At 41.9% G+C, this 19,143-nt stretch overlaps 2 protein-coding genes and 1 pseudogene across 2 annotated transcripts; 2 read left to right on the forward strand and 1 right to left on the reverse strand.

Annotated features, from left to right (window-relative positions):
- Positions 1-3,020: 3,020 nt before the first annotated feature.
- Positions 3,021-5,316, forward strand: LOC136155770 (RNA-binding protein with serine-rich domain 1-like). The gene is made up of 2 exons (XM_065917855.1): positions 3,021-3,826; positions 5,226-5,316. The coding sequence occupies exons 1-2, from the start codon at positions 3,021-3,023 to the stop codon at positions 5,314-5,316; spliced, it is 897 nt and encodes a 298-aa protein (XP_065773927.1).
- A 125-nt stretch (positions 5,317-5,441) lies between these two features.
- Positions 5,442-6,024, forward strand: LOC136156696 (heterogeneous nuclear ribonucleoproteins A2/B1 pseudogene; annotated as a pseudogene).
- Positions 6,025-14,282: 8,258 nt separating this feature from the next.
- On the reverse strand, positions 14,283-14,870 carry LOC136156712 (putative methyl-CpG-binding domain protein 3-like 3). Its single transcript, XM_065919109.1, has one exon. It carries the CDS (start codon positions 14,868-14,870, stop codon positions 14,283-14,285), a length of 588 nt encoding a protein of 195 aa, XP_065775181.1.
- Between the last annotated feature and the right edge of the window lie 4,273 nt (positions 14,871-19,143).

The raw sequence follows: 19,143 nt of genomic DNA on the forward strand, positions 1-19,143 counted from the left end.
GTTCTCTTAGGGAAAGGAAGATCTACACTGTTGCTAAGGCAGGTTGTGAACTGTAAAGCAGACCTGGAATCCTGGTCCTTCTAAAGCTACTAAGTAGTGCAGAAAGAAACTTCCACTCTTATTTTTGTAGAATGTATCCCAGTTGAGGGAAAGAAAACATTATAATGTTGGTAGGAACTGCAAATACCTAACCAGGCACATACCTGTTGAGTTTTTTTCATCTACAATAGTATCTGATGGTGTCAGTCACCTCAAATTCTTGTGTTTGTGTGCATAGATTTAGGAATCTCTTCAATGACTTGGATCTGAAAGACAGTGTGTTCTCTGGAGATTGGGTTATCCCCTGATTGGATTGTCTACTCTCTTCCCCTATTAAAGGAAAATCAGAGACAGAAGTTAGTGGACTTTCCAGTGAGCCACAGGCTGACTGCATCTCAGGAGTGGTCAGAGGACAGCTCTTGAAATTGCGGGATCCTGCACAGACCAGATTTCCAAGTTGGCCTTTTCTGGTGAGCATGGAATTGATACTGATGGCAAAACAGTACACATCTACATTTATCTTTTCTAAAATCTCTTTATTTTAGCCAACAGTAGCTTTTAAAATGAAAAGTTACCTTACTGAAAGTTATTTCTTTGGTGTTAGTATTAAGAAATATTCAAGGTTTTGTATAGGTTTTTGTATGAAGCTTTCTTGGGATAATTAGCCAGATTTAAAAAAACAAACAAGATCACTATGAAGTAGAAGCAGTATTTGTCTGAACTCTGAGTTTTTTCATTTACAATAGTATCTGACTGTGTCAATAGCCTCAAATTCTTGTGTTTTGTGGGCACAGATTTAGGAATGTCTCCAATACCTTGGATCTGAGAGGGTGCACCCACTGATTGGATTGTCCACTGATTGGGTTATCCACCTTCTTCCCCTATAAAAGGAGAGGCAGAGGCAGAAGTCAGACTTTCCATTGAGGCACTGGCTGTCTGCACCCCAGGAGTGGTCAGTGAACAGCTCTTAGAACTGGGGGAACCTGAATTGACCAGATTTCCAAGCCGGTCTCTCCTGGTGAGTATGGAATCCATACTGATGCCCATCTATATACTTTTACTTTTTGTACAATCTTTAATTAAGCAAATAGCTCTTAAAATGTTACCTTACTGAAAGTTATTTCTTTGGTGTTAGAATTAAGAAATATTCAAGGTTTTGTATAGGTTTGCATATGAAGCTTTCTTGGGATAATTAGCCAGAGTTTTTTTCTAAACAAAATCCCTATGAAGTAGAGGTAATATTTGCCTGGGCTCTATTTAAATAGTTCTCTCTGAAAAATGTTTTACCCACAAGTTTATCTTTCTTGGTTTTTATTTTTCTTTCTTTTTAGCTCTTTGATTGCTGCTCCATCCCAGAGTTTCTGATTCATCACATCTGGGAGCGAGGCCTGAGACTCTCCATTTCTAGTAAGTCCCCAGGCGCTGCTGCTGCTCTAAGGACACACTCGGAGAACCACTGGTTCACCTGCTCACAGTCTAAGGATGTGCTCTGAGAACCACTGGTCTAGCCTGTCCCTGGTTGGGTGGGGAAGCTTTCTGAGACTTGACGGGAGGGTCCTTAATATAGGCAGAGGCCTAGGATGACCCCGTAGCCAGAATGGGTTCATACTGCCCAAAATTGGGTTTCAGATTTCTTTCTCTTCCTATTAATAGTGCTTCTAATGTGGGCTGAGGAGGCAGTGCTCCCATGAAAGGAAATGAGATTGCTTTCTGAACTAACTGAGCTACAAAGACTAGACTGTCCTATTTGTAAGATGGAAGAAGAGAGAATGTTCCAGGCCATCTATCGGATACATCAGCACAGGGTCTGCCCTTCGTGGTTTACTTTCCCTTGTGGTGGCCATGAGCTGCAAGGAAGACAGTAAAGATTGGACATCCATGGGCCTTGGTGATGAGGGGAGGTGCAAGGACTTGGGGTAAGGATTATGTCTGTGACTTGCCTATACCACTCACAGCAAGGTCAAGGTGACTTTTAAAAGTTATTTTACAGTGTCCTATTTACTTTTTTCTCACTGTTTGATTTCTCTACCTGAGATATCCTCTGAGGCTATGTCTAACTTTATCTCATTTCTCTTCCAAATTAATCCATTACCTTTGTGTATTTTGATGTTCCTATACTTCTTTGTTTAATGTCTACTGCTTCCCAGGTGGTGCTAGTGGTAGAGAACCCGCCTCCCCATACATGAGGCTTAAGCGACACCGGTTCAATCCCTGGGTCTGGGAGATCCCCTGGAGTGGGGCATGGCAATCCACTCCAGTAGTCTTGCCTGGAAAATTTCATGGACAGAGGAGCCTGGCAGCCTACAGTCCATAAGGTTGCAAAGAGTTGGACACCACTGAAGCGACTTAGCACGCAGGCAATGTCTACTGCACGGCAGGTAGATTCTTTGCCGTTTGAGCCACGAGGGAAGCTCAATTTGTACATTTAATGCTATCTAAAAAAACCTGGAACCTGCTTTGCTGTTGTGATAAAAATAATCTAGTACATCACTGGCTCTTGTATTTCTGGGAATATTTAGTAAACAATAAAATGTTTTTTAAAAAATTCAGTTCTCTGATCCATATGTGTCATCAAGTTAAACGGCTATGGCTGGTCGCTCAGTCGTGTCCAACTCTTTGCGACCCCATGGACTGTGGCCCGCCAGGCTCCTCTGTCCATGGGATTCTCCAGGCAAGAATACTGGAGTGGATTGCCATTCCCTTCGCCAGAGGATCTTCCCGACCAAGGGATCGAACCCAGGTCTCCTGCATTGCAGACAGATTCTGTACCGAGCTACAGGGTTGCCCTTCCCCAATATCTTAATCAACAACTGTCATTATTTTTTCTTTCTTCTTACTTTTCTTCCTCCATATCTCCCTCTTTCTCTGTCGCTGTGATGGCCTTATTGATTATCACAACACTCTTGTACTTCACACTGTAGGAAACAGCCTTTAATCTATTAATCCCTTTCTCTCCTGAGGCTGAGGAGCGCGGAGACGAGATGACGCCGTCTCCCATCCCAGGCACAGAGCGCTCTGAGGAGCAGTCCGCGGATCGCTGTAAAGATTCAGGCGCTACCCAGCAGTCCGGCGAGAAGGACCGCGGCAGGGATAAAGCTCGGAAGCGGCGCAGGGCCTCGGGCGGTAGCAGCAGTTCGCCGGCGCTGTCCCGCGCGGGCTCCAGCCGCGGCTCCAGCTCGCCCTCAGCATCCGGCCGCTCGGGACGCTCCAGTGGGTCCCGCAGCTCCAGCTCCAGCAGCTCACCCGGCTCTTCAAGGCCTTGGCGCCCCCGAGACCACAGGCGGCGGTCCGGTTCCAAACCCAAACCACCCAGACTAGACGAGAAGGAAAGGAGAAGGCGCAGCCCCGCCCCTAAGCCCACCAAAGTGCACGTCGCGAGGCTCACCCTGAAGGTGACCAGGGAGCACATCCGGGAGATATTCTCCACCTTCGGGAGAGTTAGAGAGATCGACCTGCCCGGAGAAAGGATGCGCGCGCATCCGTCTCAAGGCCACGCCTACGTGGAGTTCGAGAATCCGGAAGAGGCTGCGAAGGCGCTCAAGCACATGGACGGAGGGCAAATCGACGGCCGGCGGATCACGGCCACAGCCGTGCTGGCCCCCCGGCCTCAGCCACCCCCCAGGCGACTGAGCCCTCCCCGGAGAATGCTGCCACCGCTCTCCACGTGGCGCAGGCTGAGGAGGAGCAGGTCGCGTTCCCCTTGGGGCAGATCCCCCGAGCGCCCGCGACCCCGCACCCCCCGCCGTCCCTGTCCCTGGAGCGGCTCCAGCTCCAGCTCCTTCCGAAGGTGAGGGCAGCAGTCGACAGGTGCCCCTGAGCAGCAGAGCTCCGGCTGCAGGGGTGTTGCTGGTTTGGGGTTGTGCTTATGAAGATGCCCTCCAGTGTTCTGGCTGGAAAACTTCCCAGTTTCTAAGTTCCTGGGAGTCATGTAGCTGGCAAAGCCAGCAGGGATGAGCAGGGGGCTTCAGACGGACAGACAGCCCCGGCCTGGGAGCACATTTTTCCACGTCCCAGACGACCTGGGCCGATCCGGTGGCCTGGTCCTGCCCTAACCTGTTGGCTGGCAGAGTCCAGCAGTGATGTCATCCCTGTTAGCCTGGCCCTGCACCCCTGCTTGGGTCCTCTTCTGACCTCTAGGGTCAGTACCCCGTGTTATGTGCCCCCCCACAAACATTATGTGCCCCCCCACAAACACACCCTCCCTTCCTTCCTCTGAAATTGGTAAGTACACACACACACACACACACACACACACACACACACACACACCCTCCCTTTCTCTGAAATTGGTAAGTTTCACACACACACACACACACACACACACACCCTCCCTTTCTCTGAAATTGGTAAGTTTCAAGCCAGCTCTGCTGGGTCATCAGGAAACCACCCCTAGCCAGGGCAGTTGCGTGCTATTCATTGCCCTGCAGGTTACCTCAGCAATGTGTACATTGCTTTTTTGGCTTTTATTGTACAGTCAGGACTATTCATTTTCTGTTTTGGGTTTTGTAAATTTGTAGCTTTTTAGATAATGTTGTGGTTGTTCTTTGTTGTGTAAAGTAATTGCTTTGGATGAACCAAGGATTAGAGTTTAAAAAAAAAAACTTTTATCAGGATTCAAATAAATTGGGGTGATGACTTTGTTCAGTGAAATTCTGAATTATGGATCTTTGTCCACAACTTGGCATGTGATAGGTGCTCATGTAAACATGAGGATCAAGTGATTTTCATTCCAAACTGAGGAATATTGGGTGTTGAAAGGGGTGGTGTTAGTAATTATGGCAGGGCAAGAGGATTAAGGTATTTTTATTTTCTCCCTCTAAAAACACCCTCTGAAACAGAAATTATGGATTTTAAAAGAATGTGTGCACTGATTAGGTTTACATTTTAAGTAGATTTTTATGATTTAAAGTCTTAAATGGATTGGAGAAGGCAATGGCAACCCACTCTAGTACTCTTGTATCTTGAGCCCCTTCTAAGGGTAAAGTGAGTAAGTATATATGCCAGTGTAAATCACTAGAGTCCACATTACTCTTCCCTTCGTTGGGTATCCAATTTAGTGAGAGAATTAACATAAAATGAAGAGATGATAATACATATACAGTTCACAATTGGAAGACTAAAAGAGAAAATGCAATATTTGATGTCTGGGTATGGAAAACTCACTCTGTTCAAATAATATTTTGCAGGAAGATGGAAAAGTACTCAGGATTGATTCACGGACGGCAGGAGCTGAGAGGCCATGGCAGCATTCCCCGGTCACGGTGGATGTGCTCCTAGAGGTATTCTCCTGGGGCAACACAGGTTCTTACCACAGGGCTGGGACATGTCCAGTCTGCATTCATCTCTGAGATCTCTCTCATCTCCCTCAGCTATAGAAAATCTGACTGAAGCAACCCAGTCTGATGGAGAAAACCGAGAAATCCATTGCTTTGAAGAGGCAAAAGAGAGAAGCCGAACAAATTAATAAACTCTTTATTGGTGTTTTGAACTTTGAAACCACAGAAGAAAGTCGGAGGAACTGTTACCAGCAGTGGGGAGAGCTTACAGACTGTGTGGTCCTGAGGGATCCTTCCAGCCAAAGATCAAGGCAATGCAGTTTTGTCACCTTTCCATCCATGACCGAGGTGGATGAAATGTCCACAGGATCCCATTCCGTTGACAGCAGAGTGCTTGAACCCAAACATGTGTCCCAAGAGCAGCATCTGGACAGCGGGGTGTCCTTTGGACACTGAAGAAGCTGTTTGTTGGTATTCAACAAGATACTGAGGAACATCATCTTAGAGATTACTTTGAAAAATATGGAAAAATGGTACCATTGAGATCATTACTGATAGACAGTCTGGCAAGAAAAGAGGCTTTGGATTTGTGACTTTTGATGACCTTGATTCTGTGGACAAGACTGTGTTGCCAAAAAACCATACCATCAGTGGTCATCGTGCAGAAGTCACAATGGCTTTGTTAACATGGGAACTGCAGCAAGTCTAAGGTTCTAGAAGTGGAGGAGGAGGCCCCTTTGGTTTGGGAGTTTATCCTGGTGGTGGTAGCGATTTGGGACTAGCATCAGGATGAGAAAGTAACTTCTGGGGAGGATCTGATGCATATGGAAATGGTCCTAGATTTAGGGGTGCTGATCACGGGGCTGAAGAAGGGAGAGACAGAGGGTCTGTCCGGCAGATGTGCTGAAAGCCCCACATCTGGCAACCATGATTGGGGCTGCAGAGGTGGTCATGGCAGCTATGAAGGAGGAAATTGTAGAAGTGGAATTAACAATGACTTTGGAAATTATCAGCAGCAATCTAATTACAGTCGAGGAATGGAAACTTTGGTAGCAGAAACTTGAGGGCTCAATATGGTGAAGGAAACTCTGGTCCAGGAGGCAGTGGGGGATGTGGGGATTGGGAGGGCGAAGCCGAAACTGAGCTTCTTCCTCTTTGCCCTGGGCTTCACTGTCTAAATAGTAGAGGATGCCCAGAGGTAACTGGGCAGCTTCAGGTTATGAGTAAACATACAGGGATGTGGCAGAAAACAGAAAGCAGGTGCAGAGAGCCATTTGTGAATGAATTGAATTATTTAAGAATATTGCCTTCCTGCAGAGGAAAAACTATGGAAAATGCCTTTGAGGCAGTTTCTTAGCTTGTCTTTTTCTAGTGATCTTTGTCAGAGTGTAGAAGCGTCACATCTTTGATAATGTTAAATTTTGTTTAACATTAAACATTTTGTTAAATGTTTGTAAATTGTTAACGTTTCTTTGTAAAATGTTACATTTTAAAAAGTCTTTTGCAAGATTTTTCTGTTTTTGAAAAACTTTTGGAAGTATGCTGTAATGAAACTTATTAATAACATTATTCCTTAAATTTTAGCATATAGAACTATTATATGAAGCAGTTGTACATTTATGATTTAATAAAATAATTCTAAAGGAAAAAAGCACTTGTGGTTTGTCCTCTTTCACTTATACTCTTTTGCACTTTTAATTTTTATCTTTTTTAACAGTTTTTTTCTAATTTCATATCATTGACATATAGTACTAATACAGTTTTCTTTTGATGGAAGAGTTATACAATTCCATTATTCCAGGTAATTTTTAAAGTTTAAAATTGCTGCTACTGTATATGTTTGAAGTGTATGTGACATCTATATCATGAAATGATTACCACAGTGATTTTAGTTAACATAATACTGGAGTGGGTAGCCATGCCCTCCTCCAGGGGATCTTCCCAACCCAGGGATCAAACCCTGGCCTCCCACATTGCAGGCAGATTCTTTACCATCTGAACCACCAGGGAAGCCCTTTATTTAACATTCAACATCTCAAAATGTTTTGGTTTTTTTTAAGTCTTTTTTTGGTGTGATGAGAGTCTTAGGATTCACTCTCTGAACACATTTCTTCAGCATTGTAGTGAACGGCAACTTTAACTGCAATCATCACGTTACTCAGTACCCCTTTTGCATCTTTTTTTTTTTTTAATTTTATTTGTTTATTTGGCTGCTCTGGGTCTTAGTTGTAGCATGTGGGATCTAGCTCCCTGAGCAGGCATCGAACCTGGGCCCCCTGCCCTGGGAGCTCAGAGTCTTAGCCTCTGGACCACCAGGGAAGTCCCTGCATCTTTTTTTAAAGCTGAGAATTTGTACCTTTCAACAACCTTTCTCCTATTTCTCCGTCCATGCATTCTCTGCTTCTGTAAACCAGATGTGATTTCTTTTTCTATGGGTTCATTTTGAGTATTTGGGTTCTTTCTTTTTTTAGATTTTTTTTTTTTTGAAGTATGTGCTTGTTCTTAGTCGCTCAGTCGTGTCTGACTCTTTGTGACCCCATGGACTGTAGCCTGCCAGACTCTTCTATTCATGCGGAATTCTCCAGGCAAGAACACTGGAGTGGGTTGCTATTTCCTTCTCCAGGGGATCTTCCCAACCCAGGGATCAAACCCAAGTCTCCTGCACTGCTGCTGGATTCTTTACCATCTGAGCCACCGGGGAAGCCCTTTTGAAGTATAGTTGATGAATAATATTGTATAACTTGCAGATAATACAGTAGAGTGATTCACAATTTTTAAAGTTATACTCTATAAAGTATTGGTCATAGTCCCTGTTGGTACAATGTATTCTTGTAGCTTATTTTGTACATCAAATTGTAACTGCTCACTGCGCAAAAGTCAATAAAGAGGCACAGTTGGAAGAAGGGAAAGTTTGCTTTATTTTGGATGCCAGCGCCTGGGTTCAGGGGATGGGGGCAGGATGGACGCCTATCCAAAGGCTGATCAGCCCAGATAGCTGACTCATTATTATTTCTGGATGTGTTCTTGAGGATGTTTCTGGAACAGATCAGCATTTGATTCCATAGACTAAGTGAAGTGACCCACTCTCCTCAGGGTAGGTGGATGTTATTCAATCTGCTGAGGGCCACATGGAAAAACAGGTGAAGGAAGGTGAATCCACTCTCTCTTCCTGAGTGGGAATGTCCATCTTTTCCTTCCCTTGGACTCAGAGCTCCTGGTTCTCAGGCCTTCGGACTTGGATTGAAACTTATCATGGACTTTTTTTTTTTTTTAATTTTATTTTATTGGTTGGAGGCCAATTACTTCACAACATTTCAGTGGGTTTTGTCATACATTGACACGAATCAGCCATAGAGTTACACGTATTCCGCATCCCGATCCCCCCTCCCACCTCCCTCTCCACCCGACTCCTCTGGGTCCTCCCAGTGCACCAGGCCTGAGCACTCGTCTCATGCATCTCACCTGGGCTAGTGATCTGTTTCACCATAGATAATATACATGCTGTTCTTTTGAAACATCCCCCCCTCATCTTCTCCCACAGAGTCCAATAGTCTGTTCTGTACATCTGTGTCTCTTTTTCTGTCTTGCATATAGGGTTATCATTACCATCTTTTTAAATTCCATATATATGTGTTAGTATGCTGTAATGTTCTTTATCTTTCTGGCTTACTTCACTCTGTATAATGGGCTTCAGTTTCGTCCATCTCATTAGAACTGATTCAAATGCATTCTTTTTAATGGCTGAGTAATATTCCATGGTGTATATGTACCACAGCTTCCTTATCCATTCATCTGCTGATGGGCATCTAGGTTGCTTCCTTGTCCTGGCTATTATAAACAGTGCTGCGATGAACATTGGGGTGCACGTGTCTCTTTCAGATCTGGTTTCCTCGGTGTGTATGCCCAGAAGTGGGATTGCTGAGTCATATGGCAGTTCTATTTCCAGTTTTTTAAGAAATCTCCACACTGTTTTCCATAGTGGCTGTACTAGTTTGCATTCCCACCAACAGTGTAAGAGGGTTCCCTTTTCTCCACACCCTCTCCAGCATTTATTGCTTGTAGACTTTTGGATAGCAGCCATCCTGACTGGCGTGTAATGGTACCTCATTGTGGTTTTGATTTGCATTTCTCTGATAATGAGTGATGTTGAGCATCTTTTCATGTGTTTGTTAGCCATCTGTATGTCTTCTTTGGAGAAATGTCTGTTTAGTTCTTTGGGCCATTTTTTGATTGGGTCATTTATTTTTCTGGAATTGAGCTTCAGGAGTTGCTTGTATATTTTTGAGATTAATCCTTTGTCTGTTTCTTCATTTGCTATTATTTTCTCCCAATCTGAGGGCTGTCTTTTCACCTTACTTATAGTTTCCTTTGTAGTGCAGAAGCTTTTAAGTTTCATTAGGTCCCATTTGTTTAGTTTTGCTTTTATTTATCATGGACTTTTAAAAGATATTTGTTTATTTATTTAATGGGCTGTGTCAGGTCTTAGTCTTAGTTGCGGAATGCGGGATCTTTCTTTGTGGCACACAGACTCTCTAGTTGTGGTTCAGGGGCTCATTTGCTTCACAAGATGTGGGATCTTAGTTCCCCGACTAGGGGTTCAATCCACATCCCCTGCATTTTGAGGCAGATTCTTAACCCCTGGACCACCAGGGAAGTCCCACCCCTGACTTCTCTGCTTCTCCACGTTGCAAATAGCAGATTATGGGATTTCTCACTGTTATAACCATGTGGGTTAATTCCTAAATACCTCCCCTCTTCTGTAGACTTTATGTCCTATTGGTTCCGTTTCTCTAGAGAACCTTGACTGATACACATTATTAAATTTCAAAGAAAGTGCACCTGGAGGAACTTTTCCAATGCCTAAGAGCCTCTCTCACAGACAGCCCCTCCCCCAGGCAGCCCAAGTACACGAACACACACTAAAACATTTAAAAATGAAGAAACACACATGCTGAAACTAACTCTAATACATACACTCTCCCTCTGCTTCTATATGACAAGTTATAAATTCTTTGCTCTACTTATTATCTCTTTCCTCTCATGAAGATTAAGTCAAACGGGGCAGTGAATCTGTTTATTTCTGGATCACAGGTATTATACCACCACTTTGCACATAGTAGATTCTTTGCAAATAGGGTGACCAAAGAATTTTCTCTCCAACCTGGAACACACTGGGGAATAAGAAGGGTAGTGTTAATCATTAGGACAGGGAAACAGGATAAATATCTGCTGAAGACAAAAATGAAGGCCTGCCCAGTTAAAGTACATGATTAGATTTGTATTTAAAACAGATCATCTGGTTACAATGATGACCTATATGGGAGAAGAACCTAAAAAAGAGTGGATGTGTGTACATGTATAACTGATTTGGTTTGCTGTACCGCAGAAAGTAACACAAAATTGTACACCAACTATACTCCAAGAAATTAAAAAAAAAACTGATTCATTTTGCTTTGCAGCAGAAAGAAACATTCACACACAAAACAGATTATAGTGATGAGAACGAAGACTTACTGCATGTATAGCACAGGAAACCCTGCTCAGTGTTATGTGGGAGCCTGGATGGGAGGGAGTTTGGGGGAGAATGGATACCTGTATATGTACGGCTTAGTCCCTTTGCACCTTGAACTATCACAACATTGTTAATTGGCAATACAAAATAAAGTTTAAAACATTAAAAGTAAAAAGAAGCGAACACAAACACATTGGCATAGTAAATCTTGTGGTGTAGTTACTGGGGGTAGGGGAAGAGCTTATGGTGGGGGAGAGTTCAGAAAAAAATAGATAAAAATAACCGATTCACTTTGTTGTACCACAGAAATTAACACACACACAAAACAGGTGATAGTGATTAGAATCTAATGATTGGATTATAAGGACAAAGGATGTAGAATCTAAGCTGTCACTGCTAATTTGTTGCAGTTTGTCACTCAAAAGATGACATCTTTGCATAAATGTAGTTAAGTGAACGGATTTTCAGTGTTTCAGTATTTAAAGTTCAGTGTTTGAATAGTTTATTATATAAATTGATCTGGATTTGGCACTGGATAATGACCTTCACCTTTCTGTATTTGTCTCATGCGGGCTTCATGATGTGCTAGAATCCCCTTCTCAACGTGTGGTGCTGTACATCCCTGGAAACTTCTTAGAAATGAAAATTCTCCATCCCCACTCCAGACCTTAGGATAAAATAATTTAACAGAATCTATATTAACCTAAGGCTTCCCCGGTGGCTCAGTGTTGAAGAATTCACCTACAATGCAGGAGATGCAGTTTCAATCCCTGGCTTGGGAAGATCCCAAGGAGGGCATGGCAACTCACTCCAGTATCCTTGCTTGGAAAATCCCGTGGACAGAGGAGCCTGCTGGACTACAGTCCATAGGGTCACAAAAAGCTAGACACAACTGAAGTAACTGAGCATGCATGCATGCATGCATATTATCCTAAGATAAAATAACGTAAGAAGAGGAATGAACTTAGCTCCTGTTAACTGGATGTGGGAGTAAAATTACTATTATTGGAATACTGAGTAGAGGGTGAGTGAGTCTCCCTATCCCATTCACATTTAATAATAGATAAAATATAATAAAATTAATTTAAAAAAATTGAATATGCTTATATAATAATTAGCAGCAGCATATAATAATTAAAACCTTTCTTTAATTCTTTTGACTTTTTCATTTTTTTAACAATGCTGTGATAATTTCACTCGCACAGCAGAGTGACTCAGCCATACATACATATCCCTTCTCGTGGGAGGACTACTTCCTGGTGGCTTCGGGAAGATCCCCTGGAGAAGGGAATGACAACCCGCTCCAGTCTTCTTGCCTGGAGAATCCTATAGATGGAGGAGGCTGGCGGGCTACAGTCCGTGGGATCACAAAGAGTCGGACAGGAATGAGCAACTAACACACACGCACGCACACACACACACACACACACACACACACACACACACACACACACTCTTCTTGTGGGGGAGTAAATTATGTCCAGCTATAGATATAGGTGGGAGGGGGGCAGGTCTCGTCCTGACCATTCTCCATGCTCACCCTTAAATGTAATGCTCCCAGGTGGCCCCAAACTCAGACAGCCCTCCCTACATGGTGACCTCACACAGCTTCATTTCCCAGATCCCAGGACTGGCAGATAAGAACCCGGCATAAACGTGGCTCCACCTCCTGCTCTCTAAAGGGCCAAGTGCCTGGTACCTATTGGATCAGAAAGGGTCATGTGACACCCCAGGACAAAAGGGGGTTGGAATATGCAGACTAGTTCACACTGAAGAGTTGGAATCTGCCTTAGTACATCTGGGGAGGCTTCAGACCCACATCAAAGCTCTGGGCTCTAGGAGGGACTTATTACTAAGTTAAATCCAGAGCCTGTTGTCAGGAGGCATAACCGCTCACCTCTATTCACTGTTTTCCTGTTTCTGTTATTCTGTGTGTTTTGGTCACTTCAGTTGTGTCTGACTCTTTGTGACTCCATGGACTGTAGCTCGCCAGGCTCCTCTATCCGTGGAATTCTCCAGGCAAGAACACTGGAGTCAGTTGCCATTCCTCTCTCCAGGGGATTTTCTGGACCCAGGGATTGAACCGGGGTCTCCTGTATTGCGGGCGGATTATTTATGGTCTGAGCCACATCAACCTTCCCTTTCCACCACTTATAAAACAACTTTATAAAAATTGTACAAGGAAGTTCAGAAAACGTCATTCTTTTGCTTCCTGATACTGTCCCCCTGGGACTTCTGTAGCATGACACCTTTATTCCACCTTCTATGGGTTCGGTGGAAAGAATTATCATGTTTACTGAATGAAGTGTTTATAAGTAAAAATGGATTGCTTATTGAATAAGCAATGATGTCATTCTTGACTACTTACAAATGATAATGTGCTTAACCCTGTTGGGTGGACAAGTTTCAGGGACTCTGGACCGATTTCTGGGTCAGGGCAACAAGCTTGCTAGCAAGTCATTTTCAGAAGAAAATGTTTCCAAAGAACGTGTTCCTTCTTAAGAATCAAAGGTCAAAAATAATTTTTCAAAATACCCACTTAGGACGTCCACGGTGGTCCAGTGGTTAAAATCCACCTGCCAATGCAGGGGACAGGAGTTCGACCCCTGGTCTGGGAAGATTTCACATGCTGTGGAGCAACTAAGCCCCAGTACCAGAACTGTTGAAATCATGCATCTAGAGCCCATGCTCTGCAACAAGAGAAGTCACTGGAATGAGAAACCCATGCACTACAACCAGAGAGTAGCCCCTGCTCTCCACAACTAGAGAAAGCCAACTGGCAGCAATGGAAGACCCAGTGCCCCAGAACAGCTAAAAAGAAAGTAAACAAATAACATTTAAAAAAAAAAATCACATTCTTTAAAAAAATACCTACTTAAGATTTAGGTAACAGACAAGGACATAATACATAGCATAATTACTAATTTACTTACATTAAAATATCTGTCTGATTTAACATTTGGCACAAGAATGACAAAAAAAGGAGGCAACTCATGTTAAAACAAGAAGTAAAAGCCAGCTTAATCAGACTTTATAGCATTAATTTTTAATATTAGAAAATAACCTCTTTAGAATAGATTGTTTCTTGTTTAAGTGTAATTAATGCAAGAAAATATTATGACTAAAAACACTAAATAATTCCCCAGGCTAGATTACCTCTGTAGAATTCAGTAAAGAAATTCTGACATACAGAAATTGAGGTGTACAAAGATATGCACAAATCTTTTCTCTTGTCACATGAAACCCAATCTCTCCCATTAAAGAAAAATTATACTTTTTGTTTTTGTCCACCAAGACTTTAATAGAGTACAAAGTTAATGTAACAAAGCATCATAGTCCAGAAACAGGGTTGACATTAAAAGCAGCAAGTAGAATGGAGGGCTGCTACCCCGCCCCTCCAACATGAACCATTTCCCAGGGACAACACCACTCAACTTTCTCAGGACAATCGACTCCTATTTTTCTTTCAGTTCTCGGGAACGTTTTTTCTGGCTCCTGGCTCTCTCTGCCTCCCTGGCAAGCCTGTCTGCCCTCAAGGCCATAGTCAATCTCTCCCTTGCTCTCTTCACTTTCCGAGACTGTCGGCGAATATCTGCATCTGTTACTGGTTGTCTGCAGAGGGCGTGTGGGAGAAAGAGCCCCAGCCTTGGGTCCAGCTCTGCCGCATCTGAAGACTGGGCAAGGATGGGCTCAGGGCTGGTGTGCAGAGACCAGGCACCAGCACGGCCCAGGGATTCACCGGCACCACGCTGAGCAATGATCCCGGAAACGTTTGCGCTGTCCATGGTCCTGAAAGGGTCTCCTTCAGGGCTGTAGGCTTGGAGCCCCTGCAGTCTCTGGAATGCAAAGGCTTGCTGGGGCTTTTCCAGGGTCTCCTCGCATCGACGTCTTCTGACCACATTGCCAGGATGAGAGGTTATCCTTGTGACTGGCTTCTGGAAAATGCAGCTGGTCAGCCTCAGAGGAAGTAAACATCTGTCACGACGCCTCTGCTTGGCCTTGACTAAAAGTTCCTGTCTTCTCTTCTCCAGGTCTTCAGGCATCATATTTCTTCTGAGCCTCTTTGAAAACAAAATGAGATGTAAAATTTGAATAAAATGGGGGGTGAAACAACTGCCAGTTATGGAGAATGTTCTTAGCACATTTGGATAACTCCCTGAAGAAATGGGGTCTCAAATTCCTCTGTGCATAACATTTATTCAGAAGGTTGATAGAACTCAGATTTCTGGATGCCAATTCAAGAAAGTCTGGGGTGGGGACAAGAAACCAATACAATATTATAAAGTAATTAGCCTCCAATTAAAATAAATAAATTTATATAATAGAAAAAAAAAAAAACCAAATTGCATTTCTAAGCATTCCCAACTGCTGCTAATGCTGCTAGTACAGACACCATACTGAATCCTGGGACATTAAGCAGACAGGAGTCAAGGACAGAAAGCTGCAGGTCATCACCCAGTACCAATTCCAAATTTTCATTCTTAGAGGATCTTTTCCTCTTCCCATCTCTGTCACTGTCAATCACACACATGCTGGTGTCCTTGAATCCAACATCATCTGGACAAAGAGCTCACAGGGTTCTTTGACTACCAAGACATTAAACTTTTTGATATATCTTTTTCACTTTGCTTTAAGACACACAACCACCTGGTTTTCATTTTCCTTTAATGCCTCATCTCCAATGAGATCAAGTGTCTCTCAACCCTCGGATACTTTGCTCTCAAACCCAAGTCCTGTCTTCACTCAAATATTCTCCTGCTCATAAAGTAACTTAGAAAACACATTCTCTTCATCAGTTCAGTCGCTCAGTCATGTCTGATACTCCATGACCCCATGAACTGTAGCATACTAGGTTTCCCTGTCCATCACCAACTTCCTGAGCTTGCTCAAATTCATGTCCATCGAGTGGGTGATGCCATCCAACCATCTCATTCTCTGCCGTTCCCTTCTCCTCATGCCTTCAGTCTTTCCTAGCATCAGGGTCTTTTCATAAAGTTCCTTTTTACCCACCATAGACGGTCCTTTTTACCCCCTTCCTCCCCTCCTCCTACTCCTCTCCTACTTTACTTAGTGATCAATGCTCTTAGAATTTGGTCCTGCTGTCCCATCTGTTCTACATCTACACCTTCTTCCAGGCAATCGCATCCATTTCCCTGGCTTCAAATATTCTTCATGAACTAGAAATGTTCACAGATTCACTGATCTGGCTTCAACCCTGAAACCCAAATATCCATCTGCCTAGCCACATCAGTGATAATATTCGTGACTCAGCACACAGTGACCAGGTCCCATGTTGAACCAATCATTTCTCTCAAATAATTCATCCTTATCTCAATGTCCCCTAAACTCACTAATTGGTACTAATATCTCATCTACCCTTGAATGGCATTCTGGATGCCCTACCACGCCATACTCATACCAATTAACCATCCATTTGCCTTCCTGAATCCACTTGAAGATTCTCAACTTTTGAATTCTTGGCTACCTTTCATTTAATCTACAAAATGCCATTTCCACAGAATGACCTTTCCTGATGCCATATCAAAAATTTTCTCACATTGTCTCTTAATTTTTTAAAATTTTGATTTATTTATGTGTAGTATTATCTACTTCTTTTTGATTGCTTTTCTCACTAAGTTGGGTACTCAATGAAGAAAAGATAATGAAAAATTTCATAGTTCCATGGATACAGTCACTTATTGTTTTGGCTTTTCAAGGTGCTCAGATGTCTTATTTTTAGAGATGTTATGCCAATTCCAAAAAAACACTTTACAATTTTTTCTAACAAATTCACATGACTACAGTTGTAAAATAAATTAATCTATTTTGTGCTAGAGTAAAATCAATTATCACTGAGGTTAAGACTCTTCACACTAATCTGTTTAAACTGCAAACCTCACTAGCCCACCTTTCCTTTTAAATCTCACATTTCTGTTTTCTGAAGATTTTTTTTTTTAAAGAAACCATAAAGCTCATTTTATTCCCATTGCTATTATTAGTGCTACTCCTTGCATTAGTCAAGATATAAAGGAATGTTTGATAGAAAAATGACCTGAACTGCCTATTTATACAGGAGCCACTATATGCTGAGTTGTATACTAAAACTCACAACTTGGAATTTAACTTAACCAAGTTATTGCCCCAGATTATTTCAATCTTGTTGAGAGAAGAAGGCTATAGACTAAGAAATGTCTAATAATAGTGTTAAGTGTAATTAAGTGCTATGGTAGGCAATGAGGCCAACAGAGAGACAGAGAGAGAAAGAGGAAGGAGGAAGAAAAGTAAGGAGGGAGAATAGGAAAAATAAATTAACTACAATGATGGATGACAAAGAGATTGGGGAAGGTCTATTTGAAGCAGAGAACAGAAATTTAAAGAAAAAAAAAAAGAGGAAAAAAAGACCAAACACTTTGTGGGCAAAGAATTGTCCACAGAGGAGAAAGATTTAGCTACTCTAGGACCAAATGCTACTTTCACTATCCAAGGATTTTGGTTTAAAAAACCCACACTTTTCATTATCCCAAGGAAGCTTCATATACAAGCCTATATAAAATCTTGAATATTTCTTAAGAAACATTAACACTTGGGAAATAACTTTCAATAAAGAATGTATCTTGTTTTAAGAACTAAATTCCTCTAACTTGGATTTTACACAAGGAAAAAAAAAAAAAAAGCACCTTAATAGACCCTCTTGCTGTCAATATGGATTCCACACTTACCAGAAGAGGCTGGCTTGGAAGTCCGTCCAGTTCAGGTTTCTCCATCTTCTAAGAGCTTCCAGAGCTTCCTCTGACCACTCCCGAGATGCAGACAGATGCAGACAGCCTGTAGCTGGCTAGGAAGTGCAGTAACTTCTGCCCCTGACTCTCCTTTTTATAGGGTAAGAGAGTGGACAACCCAATCAGGGGACAATCCAATCCAGAGAATACACCCTATGTCTGAAATCATAAGGATTTCAGAGAGACAGTCTTGAGTCTTTATCCCCAAACACAAGAATTTGGGGCTATTGGTAATACTAGATTCTATTGAAAAATACAAAATACTATATGAAAAATTAAACACATTTGTGAATGGGGTGTTATTTTCACTTTCAACATTTTAATGTTTCTTTTTTAATGGATACCTTCTATAAAAATAGTTCTGGACACTTTCATAAGCTAAAATTTCCACACAGCTTATGTTTTCATAGAGAAAACTACAGATTGTTTAAATGTTTATCAATAAAAGAATGTTGAAAAAATCTGCTAATAAGTCTTCGAAGTCTATATTACAGAGTCATTAATAAGAACTCAATGTTCTGTACATTTGCATTTCACCTAATTACTGGTAAATCTGAGATATCCTGAGCGTTTGACCGAAACAGAAACAGCCTCTTTACTCTCTTTATTTCACTGATGATGATTATTCCATTTTCCCTCTATAAACTTATTACTTGCAATCTTATACAAAACATGTGCAGTTACTTTAGTGGTCAAATTCTGAATCATTTATTTAATATAGGATAATACAGTTAATTGCTTTTTATCACATCTCCCAAATGCTAAAACCTAAGAACACTTTCAGTTCCATTTCAACATTCTTGATTTTTCTATTGTTTTTGTCATGCATCTTAAATCTACATGTGTTTTAATCTCCATGAGATAGTTCTAGAATTGTTTTATAAAACAAAATTCATTTTTATTTATTTCTAAATTATTCTTTCCTTTTACCTTCATTTCTTCCTGCATTCCTGGTTTTCAACCTGAGATTATTTTCCTTTGGACTTCACAACTCACTCTACTAGTCTGTCTAATTCAAGACTGCTAACAATTAAATGTTTCACTCTAAGTTTTTAAAATCATCTTTATTGGGGGAAATACTGATGCTGGGTATAGAATTCTGATTTAATATGATTTTCGATCATTTTAAAAATGATGTTCTGTTGACCTCTACCTTATTTATATTCAGGCGTTCCCAGTTAGCATTTTCTTGCTTATTTAACCTTTGTATTCTCTAAAATCTTTAATATTCACTCTGATTTTTAGACCACAGTATAACTCATTATTGTTTCCCATGTATTTTCTTTGCTTAAAGACCTTTGAATTAATTGTTTGTGTGGGTTGATGTCTTTCACCCATTTGTAATATGCTTTGTGTATATTTTCACTGTGATATCAGTTCCTCATCAGATTCCCTTTGCTCCCTGCTTCAATCACATCCCACTTCTCTTTTAACTCTGTCTTGGAGTTTTTCAGTATTGTTTACACTGTGCTTTGTTGGAATATATACTCTTGAGCTATCTTGCAGTTTTAACCCAGTCTTCTGCTGGAATCAACAC

The sequence above is a fragment of the Muntiacus reevesi genome, chromosome 1 (genome assembly GCF_963930625.1).
Source record: "Muntiacus reevesi chromosome 1, mMunRee1.1, whole genome shotgun sequence".
NCBI classification, from domain to species: domain Eukaryota; kingdom Metazoa; phylum Chordata; class Mammalia; order Artiodactyla; family Cervidae; genus Muntiacus; species Muntiacus reevesi.

Bases quoted from the DNA above. Each gene is read 5' to 3' on its own strand.
- LOC136155770 (XM_065917855.1), top strand. From the start codon at position 3,021: ATGACGCCGTCTCCCATCCCAGGCACAGAGCGCTCTGAGGAGCAGTCC. The intron at 3,827-5,225 runs GTGAGGGCAGCA...AATATTTTGCAG, and splicing joins AGCTCCAGCTCCTTCCGAAG to GAAGATGGAAAAGTACTCAG.
- LOC136156712 (XM_065919109.1), bottom strand. From the start codon at position 14,870: ATGCCTGAAGACCTGGAGAAGAGAAGACAGGAACTTTTAGTCAAGGCC.